General features: G+C 32.5%; 1 protein-coding gene across 4 annotated transcripts in view; it reads left to right on the top strand.

The window, feature by feature from the left end:
- Positions 1-20,732, top strand: part of LOC134681185 (uncharacterized) — a 44,589-nt gene extending 23,857 nt beyond the window's left edge. For 2 of the 4 annotated variants that reach the window (XM_063540679.1, XM_063540678.1), the window contains one exon: positions 18,138-20,732. In XM_063540679.1, coding sequence (XP_063396749.1) covers positions 18,138-18,526 — 389 coding nt within the window. In that variant the 3' untranslated portion in view covers positions 18,527-20,732. The remainder of the gene's footprint in view (positions 1-18,137) is intronic. The other 2 variants (XM_063540681.1, XM_063540680.1) reach the window with 1 other exon arrangement.
- Positions 20,733-21,154: the final 422 nt, after the last annotated feature.

Raw genomic sequence — 21,154 nt, 5'->3', positions numbered from 1 at the left:
TAAGACATACTTTTTTCTCTTTTATTTTGTTTTAAAGAGAATGAGGAAATACAGGGGGCGGGTGTTTTTGAGCTATTTATTCTTCATGAAATTTCACTTGCCGTTCAGTATAATTTTGAAATCTTTTATTTTTCTGAATAAACAAACACTTTTGTCTCCGTTTTTGGTTTCAATAGAAAAAAATCACAACTATTCGAGAGAAAAAAACAACACCAAAACAGTTTTCGACTTTTTTTATACATATTTAAGACTGTTCGCCAGACTCAGTTGAAATGTAAAATAGCTGTACTCAAATAGTTAAAACTTTGCTATCTATGTTTTCAACAGCAACAAACAGAAAATAACAAACGAGTTCCAAGTTGTTTTTCTTTCATGCAATTATTATAAAAAGATCTTTGGAATCAATAAGTATGGACGTTTTTTTTTTCGCGGTGTCCATGAACATTGTGGGACTGGTACTATGCTCGAAACATGAGCTAAATTGAACCCCTGTTCCGAAACTGGTACTATTGTCATGGAATTGTTATATAGAGTTCATTGACGACACAGAGGTCAATCTAGCCATTTTCCAAAGAGGATCCCAACCCAAGATAAAAGGGGAGTGGCTTACCAAATTTCCCTAATCAAATGCATTGATCGGCAAGAAAAGGGGTGTTCCAACCCCCGGAACAGTCCGTGATCTCTCACTGCGACGTTGTTCATTTCAACACAAAGTTTATACCCAAATCTATTCAATTATTTGTTGGGGATAAAAAAAAATCAAGTGTAGCAGGCCAGAAGAAATTGTTTAAAAGATCACAATCCATTTAAATCGGCAACGTAACAGTTGTGGATAAAAGTTGTAATCGTACATAAAGTATCATCTGAACATTATTTTTTACAGGTTTTCGTATACTAACCATTGTATTAAAACTTTCAATATTTGGCTTTGTGCTGTCCTGATGATAAATTCAGAAAAGCGCTTTGGACACACGAAATTTAACGTGTTGCTTACATCTTTTTTTTATTTTCATAGAAGACACCAATTGCTATTTTGTATATGCATTGTCGGTTTGTTTTTTGTATTTTGACATGACCCCTTGTTTGAACCACTTGTAATCGTGATTCTAAAGTGTAATCCAAGGCATAGACCTTATAGTTTCCGCAAATGTCTAATAATAAATACTAAATACTATTTATAGCCGATAGCCCAGCAGTAGTGGTGGACCCCCTATTTTATTAATATAAATATAATTGATATACACAATATACATGAAGCATAAGTATCAATGCACGATCAATAAACTTTCATTTATGAATTCAACCGAAAAAACTAGTAAATTGTGTTGAAAACTATGGGCTCTGTCATTAAAGATCTCGCCGGCCAGGAAAAACCAACAAATCGAGTTACCTCGATTCAATCCATTTAAACTGCAGTCATACGACTACATTTTAAGTAAAAGTGTAAAAATGTGGGAAACCTGTGTCCAAACCAAAATGCTCGGAAGACCGTCTGGAGAGTTACACTTGGATTGTATATAACTGAATTAAATATATACTGTATGCAATAAGTAATAAATCAATTTACTTACTAGCAAGATATCTAAACCCTACATAAATACAAATTAGAATAACAATTCAATAGAAAATGAAACTGTTGCGCAGTCTGATGCTTGGATAGAAGTGACCAACAAGAGAAAATATTCCCGCTAAATATCAGTATCACGTGATATGTATATACACGTGTACATAAGAAGTATCCGTAACAATAGTATTCACTAGTACCGTTATTACAATAATTTCCCACTATACTATCGAACTGTTGGAAATTATCAGTATCAATTTTACTAATAACTATTGCTAGGCTTATTAATAAATACTACATACTATTTATAGCCAATAGCCCAGCAATACTTGAACCATAAGGAAAGGGCGGGGAAAGTTCAGTTTTTGTGAAACTGACATTCTCTTTTCAAATGTATCATCGATGTACCCGTCCTTACTTGTGTCGGACTTCCACCTCCTGTGTCTCTTAATGCACCTTTCGTTCAGATCAGACTGGGCAGCAGAGGTAGCACCGCCTGAACGAAGAGAATGTTAACCTGTTCTTCCTTTTGATGTCAAAATTGTATTGCCCTGCTTTACTACGTGAAACATGTATCTCTATAGAGTAATCATCGAACACTGTAATATTTTTATATTTAAAGAGCTAAGCTCATCGTAACTCAAAAACTTTGGCCTTGAAGGCATAAAACTTTGCTCAGTGCTCTGAGCAAAAAAATCATGCTCAAAACAAGAAATTCAGCATTTTGCGTATTAGTTGATTTTCGAGTACTAGTACAAAAAACTGATTTGAAAGTTTTATGACCGCAAGGCCTGAATAACCTATCAAAATCATGGTCAAATCACGAACTTTCAATAAATCTTCTGAACATAAATCAATAAGAATAATATTGTTAAATGGATCCTTTTTGGCTACTGGTTTACCGTTCAATCGTTTTACAGATTCGGTCAGTGATTTAACATACGAATTGTTAGTAGGATCATTTGATAAAATATACAGCGGAGTCTATTACACTGGGAGAACAATGTTTGTCAATAAGATATATCAAATAAAATGCAACATGAACTGGGTTAGCACGTTATTCTGACTTCTGCCATGTTGCGTTCATTAATAAAAAATTTCCATCGTTTGAAACCATAAACGTACTTTTTACTGGTAGTTTCGGCTTTGGATTCGACAATAAAGCTTGACAACTTGTTGGCTTAATTCCTAAGTTTGTTGACCGGGGATGTACCGCTGTTGTCTATGGCAGCCTAGACGTTTTGTTCCAATCTTAAACCTGCAAATAATATTGATTACATTAAAATTCTAGTTTGATTGCTAACATTTAAAATCTCAGAATACGTTCTCCAAATAAGGCATTTTGCCACTACCTTTAACGACTGAGTGCTCTTTTGGTAAAAACTTTGTTCCTTTAATAAATTTGGTGAGATTGTTAGATGCGAATAGCAACGGCCAGAATGGAGCTGATTTTCATTCCGGTATAACGAGCGTGTTGTTGGCTTCGTTGTTTTCTACTTTACGTACGACCATGGAAATGAGTAATGGTGGAACTAACCGATTTGTTTCTGCGTTCCAGTTTTGATTAAATGCGTCAACTGCTTCCGTACCAGGATACCATATTTTTAAACGAGTTAAATCGTTCACACTGTCACGGAATAGAAGTTCCTTCATAATATAAGGTATTATAGTGTGTGGCGAATCTGTCTATTGTATATGGACCCCATAAGCTATTGATTTCATCAATTATATCAGAATGAATAGCTCAATCATCGTGATCAGTGTGTCTACTGAGATTGTCTGCGTGTGTTGTTCTCATTCGGAACCCATTGTGTAATTATGTTTATATTGCTATCAACACAAGTTTGTTTAATCTCAATAGCTATATCTTGTAATTTCTGTTTCTTACTTCCTACTCTCAATATAATATAATAAATATGTGAGATACGTTTTGATTGCCTGTATAAATTTTGACGGTTTTGTTAATAAATGTAATATCAAAAGTTTGTACAAACCTATTGACGCATTCTAATTCGCGCCATGTGGAACTTCGTTCCTTTCTCGTAATGTCCAGTTACCGGACATTTCCTTGCAAAAAAGTTTTACATTCAAATCTGAGGTTAAATAACCACCACAGCCTTCATCTGAGGCGTCAAAAACATTTCTATATCAACCATATCAAGCTGATCGAATTTACAAACGTCGACTCCAGCATCATTGAGCTTTTGCAATGACATAGACCAAAAATGTATTTCATAAATATATTGCCTTTTTGCAAATCTTGACTGGTGCATCCCAACTTGCTCTACCCATGATACAATCATAAAGGTATCTAGTGCTCAATCTAACTAAGTCATCAATGACTATCTGCATAGATATCAACTGACCAACAATGCTAGCTAAAAATCTGGATCCAAATATTTCTACCCCTTCGTTTGTTTCTTTTATTAAAAATCTAATCTTTTTCTCAGTTTTCAATATTCTATCTTCATTAACAAACATTTTACCTATATTTGTATCCCAAGTATACCCTTGCCATTTTAATCTCTGGCTTGGTAACTAAAAACACTTCTCATGTGCGATAAAAAATCACAAATTTTCTAGTTTATATATAACTATGCTCTCAATGCATTTTTCAAAATTGCTATCTCCACCCAACCCATCGTCTAGAAACATTATTATCCTTTTGCCTTCTGATCGCAAATGCTTAACTACTTGTGTAAATATGTACCCTGCAGTTGATATATCGAAAGGAAGAACATTGAAAACGAAATATCTCGTATTTCCATCAAAATTCCAAGCAAAATAAAGTTCTGTGTATATCTGAGATTTCCAAATGATCTAATATCTAGACTAAATAAATAATCTCCTTTTTGAGAGAGATCTCTTGCTATCTTAGTATCCTCGTACTTGTACCTTAATTCAAACAGATATGGATTCAAATGCCTACAATCTAGTACTATTCTTGGTTTATTTTTTTATTAAATGCTACTGAAAGTGGATTTACTACAGTTGGTTTAGAATAAACAAGTTTCCGCAGAAACGCACATTATTTTAAGAAGTTTGTAAATCTCTTCAACAAAACATTCTGCATTGTTTAACGATGATCTGTTTTTTTCAAATATTTAACTTCTGGTTCCGTTTTTAACGGTAACTTATACCTGTTTTCAATAGCATCAATAATATGTACATTCATGTAATTTTGACCTCAATTTACCTAAAGACGAGACAGGTATATCAACTTCTAGTAAAAAGTGATCACCAATGACACTTGGTTATGATTGAGTAATTTCTATCGCATGTTTATCTTCTGCTTTGTTTACATTTGCACTGAATGAATTTTCAGCTTGACCAATACAACATTCTTTCAAATTATTATACAAATTCTGACATTCAAAATCTTTAAATATACTTATCTAATCTTTCTTTTCAGGATAATCATTCGCCCAATGGCCCTAGCCTTGTTGCCACAATTAAAACATCTCCAAGTTCTCCATGTAGGGGTTGGATCTCTCTCTTTGGTGGAATAGGGCACTTTCCTGGCCGTCTTCGTTGACTTTTTTTAGCTTCTCTGACTTGCTCCTACGTTCAGCTCTATTTTGCGCTCTTATCACCTTATTTTCATCTTCGGAGTCGTCGGCAATTGCGTTAGTTGTGTACTCGTTCACGACTCCCCAACCCAATTCGGATGAATCAGCGAGTTTAATGAGTTTCTGTCTGTCTCATTGAATTGCTATACCTTCAACAATCTTGTCTCTAGCTTGATAAATGGAGTCTACTAAATCTGGACCGTCTAACTGTGCTTTTACTTCCATTAACTTTGTAAAGCTTTAACCTCATTCTTGTACTGGTTTTCGTTCCCCTTCTGTTGGAAAGTAGAGTTCTCCGACAAAGTCTCCTCAATCTTGGACATCTGGAATTGACTGATATCTCGCTGAGACTGCTGGATAATTCCCTGGAATGTGGATAGCCTGTTATCTATCAAAGCGGTGATTTGGTAAGGCGTATCTTGTTGTGCATTGTGTACTTCTTGGACAATAACTTGCTTTACGGAATTATCTAAACCGGGGTCCGTCATATTCCACTGCTAGTCTGATGCTTCCATATTAATTATTATTAGATCAATGCATGTACATTAGGAAAAATGCACGATCAATCGATGACTTATGTGAATTTTGCTTCGTCGTTTGGTCTCAAATTTCAGGTTCATCTGACGAAAGATTTTGGACAGTTTTTAAGTACAGCTATTTATAAGATACAGGCAGGGGGTGATTCATGTATGTCTCAGAACTGCTTTATTCTTTTATATAAAAGGCAGCTAAGATTGAAATAAAGTTTGCAATCTTTTTTATTAAATTTTCTTGAACGGTTGCTATGGAAACATGCATCCATTTTTTTTAGGAACTTATGAGGAAATCAGGCATGAAAATAGGAAAATGTCTACTTTTTGGTTGCAGTAATTTCATGATAATGACAATTTCAAGAAAAAAAAATCAACATATAATTAGGCATTATTAGAAGTTTATATTTTGATGTTGAGTTTGTGAAAAAAATAATTGATATTAGGCTAAAATGGTATTTAAAAAGGTGCAAAAATCTGTATTTTGACATTTTCTGAAAATAGCTTAAATATCATACTTTAAATCAAGAAAAAATGACACTGAGCAGACAAGTTCATTATAAACTATGATTGCATCTTAAAGTTCGTACATTGAATTATTAAAAACAGGAAAAAAACATCTGGGTGTTTTTGAAATTTTTTGTTACCATGGCAACAAAAATTGGTAAAATTCTTTAAAATGACAAAACACAATACTTGTTCATTATTAAAATTTTTGCTATTTTGTTTGTATAAATGTAATTTAACAGACAATAAAACTTATGATTTGTTTGAAATGATAAAAAAATATATAAGCTTTAATATAAGTGGCTGAAAGACTATAGCAACCAAAAGAAAGCTCTAGCAACCGGTCTGAAATTGCTAAATTAATTCAGAATCAGCATCGATACATGGTTTTCTAGGTATTGGATACATACAAATAATGTAGTTTGAATAATATACTCAACAGTTAGATAGTTAATTTACACTTGATCTGCTTTAGGTTACCATGGGAACAAAAAAGTTCAGATTTGATACAAACCATTATGTACCTTATAATATCTGTTTTGCAGCCCTGTAAATTGACTTCTTTCATATTTCTCTATATTTACAACTCATATCTCTTGATTTCATGAAAGGGCCATTTGTTTATTGTAATAACAAAGTATGGCATAGAAATTTTAGATGGAGAGACAGAGTTAATAATGTAGGACTATGGCAAGCCGTTCTCGTCAAAACTATGTTTAAACCCTTTTTTCGAAAAAAAATACACACTGAGATTTAAAAACCTAAAATAACACACTGAGAAATCAAAATTACACACTGAGATTTAAAAAAAATAAAAAACACACACTGAGAATTCAAAATTACACACTGAGATTTTAAAAAGACACACTGAGATGAAATAAATTGAAAAACATACACTGAGAATTTTTAATTACACACTGAGATTTCAAAAATACACACTGAGATTAATATGCAAATTACTAATGAATATTCATGAGATGAATAATTCAACAGATTAATATCTTGATCTCAAGAACTCTTGTCATTATAATGAAATGCGATTCCTTCAACCAACATTCGTAATAAATTTCAAGACTTAACATCGCTCATATTCATAAGTTTGTTGCCTATAATTCAGATCATTACTACCAGTGTATCGGGATGATTTTTTTTTTACTTAAAACCGTGGGTCCCTTTTCAAAAGTCTTCCAACTGTTTCCCTGGTTTCCCTAGTTAATCTTTTATATTTTTGTTACGTTTATATGCTATAATAGACTCTTGGGTAAAAATTTCATTGCATTCTTTTGCAGATTGTTCCAATGTTTTCTTATAATTTTAATAAAGTTTTTCACCATTTGGTTATATTTTGTAATAAGAGTAAGTGGGTACTTTTCTTGTTCTTGTTGTTTTAAGCTTGTAATAGATTCAGATTAAGTATGCTAATTAGATATGTGCGCATAAAAAGTGCTCACAAATCTCAGTGTGTAATTTTAAATTCTCAGTGTGTAATTTTAAATTATCAGTGTGTAATTTCAAATTCTCAGTGTGTGTTTTCAGTTTATTTATACTCAGTGTGTTTTTTTGAAATCTCAGTGTGTAATTTTCAATTCTCAGTGTGTAATTTTCAATTCTCAGTTTGTAATTTTCAATTCTCAGTGTGCGTTTTTCATTTTTGTAATCTCAGTGCGTCTTTATGAAATCTCAGTGTGTAATTTTTAATTCTCAGTGTGTAATTTTCAATTCTCAGTTTGTAATTTTCAATTCTCAGTGAGCGTTTTGAAGTTTTTAAATCTCAGTGTGCTTTGTTGCAATTCTCAGTGTGTAAATTTTTCGAAAAATGGTTTAAACATAGTTTTGACGAGAACGGCTTGCCATAGGTATTGGCACATTCGGGTATTATGACGGTCGACTTATATATATCTTTATTCTCAATAAACCATATACATAGGTATAGAGAAGACATGCAATTATGTATGTAATATTTACACCAAGACAGAGCAAACAAAATAGTTGCTAAATAAATATCTGCAGTCCATTTTAGCCAGGAGCACATACACCTGTGTTAATATTTTTTTTGAATTTACATAATTTAATCAATACTGATTTGTTTTTTGAAGACATAATCTGTTTGTATTTGCATTTTGTAAATAATAATGTGACAGACAATGTTTCCTGTTTTCTTTAAAGTATTTACATTCTAATATATAATGCAATTCATCACCAATATCATTTTTATTACATAGAAGACAAATTCTAACTATTATATTGTTCCATCAACCCTGTTCAATAGGGAGCTTGTGATTTGTGGTCCTAAATCTACACAAATCAATAGACAGTTTGTTCCCAAGAATTTCAAAATAATCTTCTTTTCCAAAAAAATCTTTAAAAAGTTTGTAATTTTGTGCTTTTGGCGAGTTTTCAAGTAAAGAATGCTAGACTTGTATATGCTGATCTTTAAGTCTAAGTTTGATGAATGAAACTAACCACTTGCAATTTATAAAAGATTGCGTTTCCCATACATTTGGGATACCACATTCGTTCATAAAAGTCTTTATTCTGTTTAACCATGAAAAATTCACATTGTCATTAATAGACATGTGATAACACAATTTATATAAAGTATATGATAGTTTTGTCTCTCTACCAGAGTTTAATTTTCCCCAAAATGAAATCAATCTAGTTTTTATGTCCAAGTTTATAGGATATCTCCCAAGCTCCCCATAAATCATATAAGTAGATGTTTTCAGACTTAATAACAATTTACAAAATTTTAGATGTACCCTTTCAATCATGTCGTTATTGCCAATACCCCATACTTCACAACCGTGCGGTAGTATTGGCTTTACCATTTTATCAAATAAATCTAGCTGGCTACATATAGAAAGATTATGTAGACGACCTAGTCTTAACACTTCGTAAAGACCCTTGGTAGCTTTTTCTACATTAAACTGTTTTGTTTTATTAAAATTGCCTGTTCTTGTTAGAACTATTCCTAAGTTGTTAAATTCATCAACAATATCAAGTTTTTTGCCATTAAATAAAAATTGAAAATAACATGATGGTCGTCTCCTTGAAAAAAACCACGACCTTTGTTTTATCTACATTAACTTTAAGCTTCCATACATCTGTGTAGTCTCGGAAACAATCTAAAAGTTTTTGGAGTTCAATTTCTGATTCGGCAATCAAAACAGTATCATCAGTGTACAGAATGATAAAAAGTTTAAAAAAAATGTCAAGTTTTTCCTCAAGCTCTTTTTACACTGATTTAAGGCCCTCAAGGATACAGTTTTGTAAAAAAGAATCAAGATCATTTAAAAATAATGGAAATAAAAAGGCGAAAAATATTCGCCTTGTCTAACCCCGTTACTACATGGGAAGAAATCAGATAAGGCATTGTCATATGAAATACATAACTTTGTACCTTGATACATATTTACAATTACATTATATATATAATATAACGAGATTAATATAACGTTAAATAATTTTTCGTATAATTCAATGAGTAAACTAGCTGTAGACTTGATATATTCGTTTATTATACGATCATCCCCAAATGCTTTATCATTTTTAAGGTTTTTGATGCCCTTAAGAATTTCGTCTTTAGAAATTCCTTTATATAAATTTCCTTTAAGCCTATCGGCATCATTCGGGTTTAGAGTTGGAATATTTGTATTTTTGCAATTTTTGGGGCGGCGTTCAGATTTTTGAAAAAATCGAATGATTTGTTGTTTGGGATGTCAGGTTGGTCTCTCATTTTTCTACTGTTAAGTAATTTCAAATATTCTTTAGAGTTATTGGATCTCAATGTTTTAATTTGTTTTGCCATTTTCTTTCTTTGTGCAATAATTGCTTTATCTAAAGTTTTTTTATATTGTTTCTCCGAAGATTTCATAATTTGACGATTTTCTTCAGAACTACTGTTCTTAAATTTTCTTTTGAGTTTGCGATAATTGTGGCGAGCAAATTTACAATCATAATCAAACCATTCTTTATCCAAGTTTACAGGTTTGTTTTTATATCTCTTTAACCCGCTAGTTTTGGTTACCCAAAATGTTGCCCTAGCAGAATCCAAAAATAAGTCACACATGTTATTAACAAATCAAATCAAATCAAATATTTTATTGTCATATAAACTTTACAGTTTGTGACCAACATATATTAATACAATAAACACAATAAACATATATACATACATATTAAACATACAAAATATCAACAGCATTAAAATTTATAACAACAAACAAGTTGTTAAGAGTCCCCTACCCTCAGTTCTAATGACTTTTTCAAGAAGGATCCTAACTTATTTGTTTGTAAAGGCGATGATGGATTATTAAAGTTATTATTTTCTGTACATATGTGATGAAAAAAATCATTTCTTAGAGTTTTATTATACTCTCAATATAGTAAAAAATGTTTCTCATCCTCTAGTTTTTTACATTTATGGCAAAGACGTTCCTCTCTTGGGATTTTAAAATATCTCCCCTTTTCAATCAAGAGGGAGTGATCACTTATTCTAAATTTAGTGATAAATCTCCTTATCTGAAAATTAGATGTATTTAGATAATATTCTAGTTTGTAATCTTTTTTAAGTTTTTTATAGAGAAAAAATTTACTTTTATCATCGATGTTTTGAAATTTATTTTGAATTAAATCTTTATATAGATATAGGAAGATGTGGTGTGAGTGCCAATGAGACAACTCTCCATCCAAACAACAATTCAAAAATTAAACCATTATAGGTTAAAGTACGGTCTTCAACACGGAGCCTTGGCTCACACCGAACACCAAGCTATAAAGGGCCCCAAAATAACTAGTGTAAAACCATTCAAACGGGAAAACCAAAAAAAAATTATATCTATTTTTCATTTTTAACTTTATATCGTTTTTTATTTTATTTACATCTTTTATGTCCTTACAAGTAGAAAGAATATTAAGGTCAACTTTAGTCTCTTTAACAATATTTTTAGCATATGTATACCATGAGTAAGTTCCTGTCAAATCTAGAGACTGTGCTAGAGAAAAAGCTTCCTTTAACAATGGATTAATATTATTATTATATAGTCTAGCTAAATATAAAAGGGTTTGTGTTTTAATAAAACATTCTATAGGCCATCTTCCTAATTCAACTCTTGCTCCTAAATTGGATGCATTTTTTCTTATCCCTAGAGTAGATTTACAAAATTTAAGATGCATATTTTCTATGGGGGTTTTGTCTATAAAATCAAGTTGATTAATTTCTTTTCCTGAAGTTAAGGCTCTGCTTTTGGCTCGATGAAAAGAAATATATGTATCCAAATATGTTACTTCTGAATTATAGGTCATAATTGGTTTTACTAAAGAATCAAAAAGATTATTTGCTACTTTTATAGGTAGATTATTCAATGATTTAGTATATGATTTTATTGCAAAAAATACTTTTTTTGCTTTTTTTGTCAGCTCTAAAGTACTTTGTGATAAATTTCAATTACATTTTATCAACATTCCCAAAAATGAATATTCTGTTACACTCTCTATGGCTTTATTCTCATAGTAAATATGTGATGTTTTACTTTTATGTTTTGACTGACTAAAAATCATGGATTTAGTTTTGTTTGTATTCAAAGAGAGTTGCCATTTGTTACAATATAATTTAACGTTATTTAAACTGTTTTGTAGACCCTCTTTTGATTCTGACAGGATTAAAAGATCATCTGCAAAAAGAAGGCATCCTACCTTACTATTTATAAGCTGAAGGGGACTTGAATCATTTCCCTCAAAATTTTTTACAATATCATTTATAAAGACATTAAATAAAGTGGGACTTAGTGTGTCTCCCTGTTTAACCCCTCTAGCAATATTAAAATATTCTGATACATAATCTTTATATTTTAAAGATGATTTAGTATTTAAGTATTGTTGTTTTATAACTCTATAAAAAGACTTGCCAACTCCCATTTTACATACTTTATAAAGTAAAGCAGTTAACAATCAGGTTCATTTCATTTTTGTCCATATTTGATTCAACTTTATTAATATCTTCAATCGGTCATGCAACCTCTTATACTTTAGAACACATAACCACAAGATCACCATTGGGATCGATTATACAACCTCTCATAATTTAGAACACATAACCACAAGACCGCCATTGGGATCGATCATACAACCTCTTATACTTTAGAACACATAACCACATAGCCACAAGACCACCATTGGGATCGAACCTACAACCTCTTATACTTTAGAACACATAGCCACTAGACCACCATTGGGATCAATCATACAACCTCTTATACTTTAGAACACATAGCCACAAGACCACAATTGGAATCGATCATACAACCTCTTTTACTTTAGAACATATAGCCACTAGACCACCATTGGGATCGATCATACAACCTCTTTTACGTTAGAACACATAGCCACAAGACCCCCATTGTGATCAATCATACAACCTCTTATACGTTAGAACACATAGCCACAAGACCACAATTGGAATCGATCATACAACCTCTTTTACTTTAGAACATATAGCCACTAGACCACCATTGGGATCGATCATACAACCTCTTATACTTTGGAACACATAACCACAAGATCACCATTGGGATCGATTATACAACCTCTCATGATTTAGAACACGTTGCCACAAGACCGCCATTGGGATCGATCATACAACCTCTTATAATTTAGAACAGATAACCAATTAGCCACAAGACCACCATTGGGATCGAACATACAACCTCTTTTACTTTAGAACACATAGCCACTAGACCACCATTGGGATCAATCATACAACCTCTTATACTTTAGAACACATTGCCACAAGACCACCAATGTGATCAATCATACAACCTCTTCTATACTTTAGAATACATAGCCACAAGACCACAATTGTGATCGATAATACAACCTCTTATACTTTAGAACACAAAGCCATTAGACCACCATTTGGATCGATCACACAACCTCTTATACTTGAGAACACATTGCCACAAGACCACCAATGTGATCAATCATACAACCTCTTCTATACTTTAGAATACATAGCCACAAGACCACAATTGTGATCGATAATACAACCTCTTTTACTTTAGAACACATAGCCACTAGACCACCATTGGGATCAATCATACAACATCTTATACTTTAGAACACATAGCCACAAGACCACCAATGTGATCAATCATACAACCTCTTCTATACTTTAGAACACAAAGCCACAAGACCACCATTGTGATCAATCATGCAACCTCTAATACTTTAGAACACATAACCACATAGCAACAAGACCACCATTTGGATCGAACCCACAACCTCTTGTACTTTAGAACACATAGCCACTAGACCACCATTAGGATCGATCAAACAACCTCTTATACTTTAGAACACATAGCCACAAGATCACCATTGTTATCAATCATACAACCTTTTATACTTTAAAACACATAGCCACAAGACCACAATTGGGATCAATCATACAACATCTTATACTTTAGAACACATAGCTACAAGACCACCATTGGGATCGATCATACAACCACTCATACTTTAGAACACATAGCTACAAGACCACCATTTGGATCGAACCTACAATCTCTCGTGTTTTAGAACACATAACCACAAGACCACCATGGGAATCGATTATACAACCTCTTATACTTTAGAACACAAAGCCACAAGACCAACATTGGAATCGATCATACAACCTCTTATACTTTAGAACACTTAACCAGAAGACCACCATGGGAATCGATTTTACGACCTCTTATACTTTAGAACACACAGCCACTAGACCACCATTGGGTTCGATCATATAACCTCTTATACTTTAGAACACATAGCCACAGGACCACCATTGGGATTGATTATACAATCTCTCATAATTAAGAACACATAGCCACAAGACCGCCATTGGGATCGGTCATACAACCTCTTATACTTTAGAACACATAACCACAATATCACCATTGGGATCGATTATACAGCCTCTCATAATTTAGAACACATAGCCACAAGACCGCCATTGGGATCGATCATACAACCTCTTATACTCTTATACTTTAGAACACATAGCCACTAGACCACAATTGGGATCGATTATACAACCTCTTTCACTTTAGAAAAACACTAAACCAACATTGGGATCGATCATACAACCTCTTAAACTTTAGAACATATAACCACAAGACCACCACTGGGATTGATCATACAACCTCTTATACTTTAGAACACATGACAACAAGACCACCATTGGGATCGATTATACAACCTCTTATACTTTAGAACACATAGCGACAAGACCACCATTGGGAGTGATCATACAACCTCTTATACGTTAGAACACATAACCACAAGACCACCATTGGGATCGATCATACAACCTCTTATACTGTAGAAAATGTAGAAATGCCAACATTGGGATCGATCATACAACAACTTATATTTTTGAACACATAGCCACAATACCACCATTGGGATTGATCATACAACCTCTTATACTTAAGAACACAAAACCACAAGACCACCATTGAGATCGATCATACAACTTCTCATACTTTAGAACACAAAGCCACAAGACCGTCATTGGGATCGATTAGACAACCTCTTATACTATAGAACACATAGCCACTAGACCACATTGTGATCGATCATACAACCTTCATACTTTAGAACACATAGCCACAAGACCACCATTGGGATCGAACCTACAACCTCTTATACTTTAGAACACATAGCCACAAGACCAACATTGGGATCGAACCTACAACCTCTTATAACTTAGAACACACAACTTCTCCTATTTTAGAACACATAGCCATAAGACCACCATGGGAATCGAACATACAACTTCTCCTATTTTAGAACACATATCCACAAGAACACTACAGGGATCGAACAAACCCACGCTCATACTTTAGACGAACACATATCCACAAGACCACCACGGCAATGTTTTTGACAGTATAATTATAGTCACTCGCCGTATAAAACTGTGTTTGGTGTGAAAATAATTTGTTCGTTGAATTTAGCTATGACGTTGTAAAATGAAAATTCACGGAATGTTTAAATCTTCCTCTTACTATACTGAACGACTTTAGAAACTAGATTGTTATTCTTGAATGAATGTGCCAACGTCAAAAGCGATGACTGCCTGTTACTAACACCAAAATGATTGTCAGAAAGGTCAACAAATTCTGTCTGACATTTTTTAGGTTCTGTTTTACACCTTCTGATTTTGCATTTGTTCAACCCATTAATTGGTTTTGGCAATCATGCGATTGGAACTTGAGGGCTTTACAGGTTTTCCTTCAGTCAATTCCTTGGCAATGCAGTTCATGGGAAACATTTATGGCATGGATCTGTACTCAATGGCACTCGGCAATTTGGTTAGCAGTTGACGTTGCGGCCTTTAACATGATTGGCAAATGACGTTGCATAATCTAATTCTGTTGATGTTTCATTGTTACTACACGTTAATCTGTTTATTGATGGCCAGCAACACATCTTGTCTACTTGTATCGTTGTCGGAAGGACAGTAGAACGAGTTTCTATGTCATACGGTATGGTTGCAGCACATTTATGTTTTCATGTTTGCAGTATTCTTAAGAGCTAATTCAGTTCTTTGGTTTTTTTATTTCTCAGACTTTGCAAAATGGAGATGCAACATTTAAAAAAAAAGTAAGTAAGGTAAAGGATTGAAAGAACTGTTTCACAAAGCAAAAAAACTGAAACAATCTTTCATGGGACCAAAATTTCGCTTTAAGAAATTCGTGCGACTTCAAAAATTCGGTCTGTTCAATAACCACAGGTAAGTCAGATTTTGATTTTTTGTAAGGAGAAAGAAGCGTGATAAGCATGAAAGTTAGTTGTAAGATAATCTAAAAAGATTTGTTAAAAAAAATCAGCAAAATGAGTGTTGCGTTTCTAAAGTCGTTCAGTATATTAATGTTCTTCATTTCTACGTAAATTGTCTAAAGTTGAAGAGTTTTTGTACATATACTGAGTGCCAATGAAAACGCAACACTTAGTTTTTCAAAATAGAATTTATATTATAAATGATAATCTTTCAAAATCAGTTGTTCTTGAAAATTAACAATTCTAACAATAGATCGATATCAAACAAAAATGTTCCATTGTCATCTTTCAGACGCTATAGGTAAACGAAACATCCAATGTCGAATCATCAACTCACAGTCCTAACAAAAAAAATAACAACCCCGTTGTGCAGCGCAATCTCGACAACGCCGTGGAATTGATCATCCCTCACATTTAATGTGATCTCAAGGAATGGTATTCCACTTGTCCCGCAAAGCAAACTCAAGCTGACTTTATAATATTGGTGATGGTTTTCATCGTCTAAACCATGTCAAATCTGATGCAAAATTTGCTCGATCGGACCAAAATTTTGTAAAACGCATGACTTTTAGCCAATATGGGTGCCAAATGTCTATGTAACCACCCCTGACGTTTTTTAGTACTGTTGGTCTACAGAATTCGATGTTTACGTCAGACGGCCGTTTAGATGTCACTAAAGAAAAACTGTGGTGCACTTTAACAATTTCTGCGCAAATAGTGCTTTACTGAAATTGCTCCAAAAGATCTACCGTGACCACCATTGAACTCTCGGCACCTTTGGACAGACATCAGAGTCAATATCGGATATGTTTAAGACCAAATATATCGGTCTTGCTGAGCGTTTCTTGCTTTTTGTACCCGGCCGGGATGTGGCTTATCATTGAATGCTCCATTTTTGTTGAATTTATTGATGATTTGGGTTATTGAAGAGGCTACAACTTCAGTCTTTTCGTAATTGTATGCTGTGAAAGGCTTAATTGGATCATGCCCCAAAATGCATGTCGCTGGTTGTCAGAAAGTCATGGCATTTATTCAGATGTTTATTGCAGTTTCCTCACAATAAGGGCGGGAAAATTTAAAACATTAGCCAAGCTTTAAATGACAAAATCGTGAAAATGGTGCGTATGTTGAAAAGCGGCGAACTCGGTGTATGTCCGTTCAAAATAACCCTTACTTCGCATTTGTTCCAAAAATCACTCAACCTTAAAGTTGTCGAGAATAGTCTTAAAAGTCATTTTCAACCAAAGTTCTCATATAAATAAAATAAAAATTATAAGATTTTTTTGAAAAACAAAAGTGTTGCGTTTTCATTGGCACTCAGTATAATATAAATAACCACACATTGTCACAAAACATAGATGTACCAAAACTCTTGTTAAACTAAAGTATTGATTTGATTTCATGAAAATGAACACACTTATCCTTTCCTACTATTTACCTGTATTTACCTGTCTAATTGGTGCAAATGAAAGGTTTTGTTTTAGCAAATGAAAAAGGGTTTGTGACGCAACTTAAACACTTGTAAGAGCTCAAGGGAAATAATGATTGGCGCTAGAGTAATGCACCGAAACAATAGGAATAATCCTATTTTTGTTTTGTTTTTTTGCGGGTATTATTTTGTATCGTTAAACACAATACTTATTTTGATTATTTGAAATTTATCTATGATAATCATTGTATTTTTTTTTTCATTCGGAACATCTTTTATTTGTGCATCAGTATTTAATTTCTAGAACCTAATTCTTTTACCGTCAACAGTTATTCATTATACTTTTGCACCCCATTATTTTCTTTGCTTTATTTTGTTTTTGTGCTCATATATGCTCTATAATCTTTTTGAAGTTGTTCTCTATTTTGTAAATCCCATCTAGACTCACACAAGTTTACAAATAATATAATATACACAGTACAAATATGCAACCAATTATAATATACATGTTTGCTGAATTTTGCTTCACTTTTTATTCAAAACATAATAACTTAGATTCATAACCAAAGTAAACGAGTTTAACGAAATGAAATACCATAGCCAGCAGGTTAAGTTATTACTTTAGTCGTGTGTAGTCGGTTATTCACGAAAACGCCGGACATTTCATATACATATTTTTGATGCATATCTATCTATTGATTTTTATATATATTTTACAGTGGCCATTACAGCTCATCCTGCATCCACTTCAACGTTACAAGGCATAATAAAGTTTGACTACGTTACGTTTAGTGTTGGCATCAACAATCTGCCAACATATAAAAGTACTGGGAAGTTTGTGGTGGAGAAGGAGGGACTTTACATGATATCGGTAGCAATCTACTCCAAAACCAATGATGCTTACTACTGCATTTACCTAAATGGTAATGTGATATCGTACACAAAGATTGCTCATACCAGTAGTCCTCCTTCTTCAATGTCCCATACCGGCACTGTTGTTGTAGTACGACAGTTACGTCCTAATGATAGTCTGTGGGTATACTTTCCTGGTAACTATTATACAGAAGGCGGAGTCTGGTCGACACTTACAATTGTAAAAATCAAATAAATCATTAGCTTACATAATCACAACAATTTTCGGCTTACAGAAATTTAGTTTATTTTTTAAATCACATTTGTGTGAAATAAAACACTTCATTCCTAATGGTCGCTTTATTAAAGAAGAGCGGGTGGTAGAATAAAAAAGTAGAAATAATGTCATATCTATCATGCAATAATTTAAAAATATAATAAAATACATTTCGTGTTGATAAAACAAAATTTCTCTTATATCTTTGTAGTTATAGAACATAACCATCTTAACCTTTTTAGTGTAGTTGATATTTCTTGTGTTTGGTTGATTTTTGTTGACACAAATCCTTCTTTTTTTTAGTTAATCTAAAATTAATTTTGAATAGTGTGTCAATATTTAGTGCTTTTGTCATATGTCAATGATAATGGGACCACAGTCAAATATAAAGATTAGAGAATGTATGTTTTTGAACTAAATGCATATATCACTTAAATCCCCGTATTCTTATCGTGCCAGATTCATTGTGAGTGCAAATAGTTAATCTGTTATTAGTTGACTTAAAATGTATATGCCGATATTTTATTAATTTTTACATTTGAGTTTTTTCGAGTATATATGTAATTTACTAAAATTTGACTACTTTTAATATTATTGATTTCCTGTAACGTAAGATGTAGCGATAGGAAGTTTAGATAAATTAACGAAAATGTGAAGGATAAGTCAAAGATGCAGCAACCAGACAACGCTGTAAAACCATGTGACTTCTAATGATAAACATACGATTGACAATGTTGTAATACTTTTTTTTTTATCTAATTGACTATTTTTGTTTGTTTAATATATCTTATTACTTGGATTCTTTTTTCAACGGCGCGGGACGTTTGTGCTTTTTCATAGGACATTTATGCTTTTTATTTTGGACACTTGCGCTTTAAATCATAGGACATTTGCGCTTTTTTAAAAAGGACATTTGCGCATTTTACATAGGACATTTGCGCTTCTGCAATGTTTGGAGTTTTATGGTTTGACCTGGCAGAGTAAAATTCATATGTTTCTATATGGTTAAAAGTTTGAAATATTTTTATAGTACATTTCATAGCACATTCAGGGCATAGCACATTAATATGTTTAAAAGTTGATATACAGCTAAAAATTCTAAAGATATAAAACATGTACAGTCATCACAGGTCAGTTTCGCTTAAAAATCTGCTTGGGGTCTGTTTATCAATATAACGAATCTTGTAATTCACCGACTTTTGTTCAATGATACTCTCCAAAAAGATAAAATGATGAGTCAAATAAAACTGTTCATTATAGTGGGCATGAAAGGATTCTGGACCATTTGCCGTACGCTTACTGTGTGATGGCTGGAAATCGAGATTCAGTTGTCACATAATTTTCTGCCAGATAGTCTGCAAATTTAGAATACCTAGGTTCACTTACAATGTATATATAGATAAAAAGCGCAAATGTCCGATCATTTTTATACAGGTGAATCAAAATCTAAAGCGCAAATGTCCAAAGTATCGGATGCGCAAATGTCCTATCGTTTTACAGGTGAAAAAGCGCAAACCTCCTGTGCCCATTTTCAAATACTGAATAAGTTTTAATGCAATCATTTAAGGAGAGTTTTCTTGGAAATAATAGTAGATTAAAAAAAACTAATGGAAAGTTATTAACATATATAGAATAATACATGAAAAAATCCGTATCGTAATTTTCAGATCGCATTGAGATTTTTTTTAACTTTCTGATGATAATTCAATATTAACCTAAAACACAAGGACTTTCGGTAAAACAGGCAATTTTTTCCCCAATTTTCAATTTCAAGTATGAACTCGTCTGATCACAATTATTTCAGTTACCATGCTAGATATAGATGAATATCATGTTATTTTACATTGTCCTTTTTATAATGATCGTAAACAGGTTCTTTTTAGTGAGTCTCTTTAAATTCATGAACATTTAAATAGTTTTACAGATTGTCAGAAAATGGTGTATTTATTTTCGAATCATGATATTATAAGATTATGTGCAAAAATCTGTAATTTTATTCTGAAAAGTCGCTGAGGAGTTTTGAATTGTAAATAATAATTGAAAAAAATATGTTTGATAACTGTACCATTAATGTTTAATATTTATTATGTACATACATATTGTTTTAGTTGATTATCATCTCTCATAAATCTGTACAAATCGGCTTATGTATACAAAATGTATCATTTATAAAAGTATTGTGTAATTATATACATAAAATGAGACGTAAATAAAATATTGAATTGAATTGAATTGAAATGCTATAATATTTTTCTTTGGTAAAATTGTTCTGTTGACTAATGTAAAACTGTTTTGTATTATTTTTTGCAGTGACTTTCTGTTGAATTTAAATTAGATTTGTTTTAATTCTTGATCCTAAATAATAAATTTGTTGTAGATTATATAATATACTGTTTGTGATAAAAACTTCTCTGACGCTGTTAAGTGTACCTGAAATTGTTCGTCTTTTTTTTAAACTCTGCTGATCATATTTTGACTGTTTTTGCCATAAGTTTTTTTCTTTAAGATTTAATTACATGTAGTAATTAGAAGTTTAGTTTTCATTGTAATTTACTACCATTAAAATATTAATTGATTGCCAAATAAGCTGTATAAAATTTAAGATTT

The sequence above is a fragment of the Mytilus trossulus genome, chromosome 8 (genome assembly GCF_036588685.1).
Source record: "Mytilus trossulus isolate FHL-02 chromosome 8, PNRI_Mtr1.1.1.hap1, whole genome shotgun sequence".
In the NCBI taxonomy this organism is placed as follows: domain Eukaryota; kingdom Metazoa; phylum Mollusca; class Bivalvia; order Mytilida; family Mytilidae; genus Mytilus; species Mytilus trossulus.
Note: the sequence above shows the minus strand (reverse complement) of the source record. Positions and strands in the feature narration are given on the sequence as shown.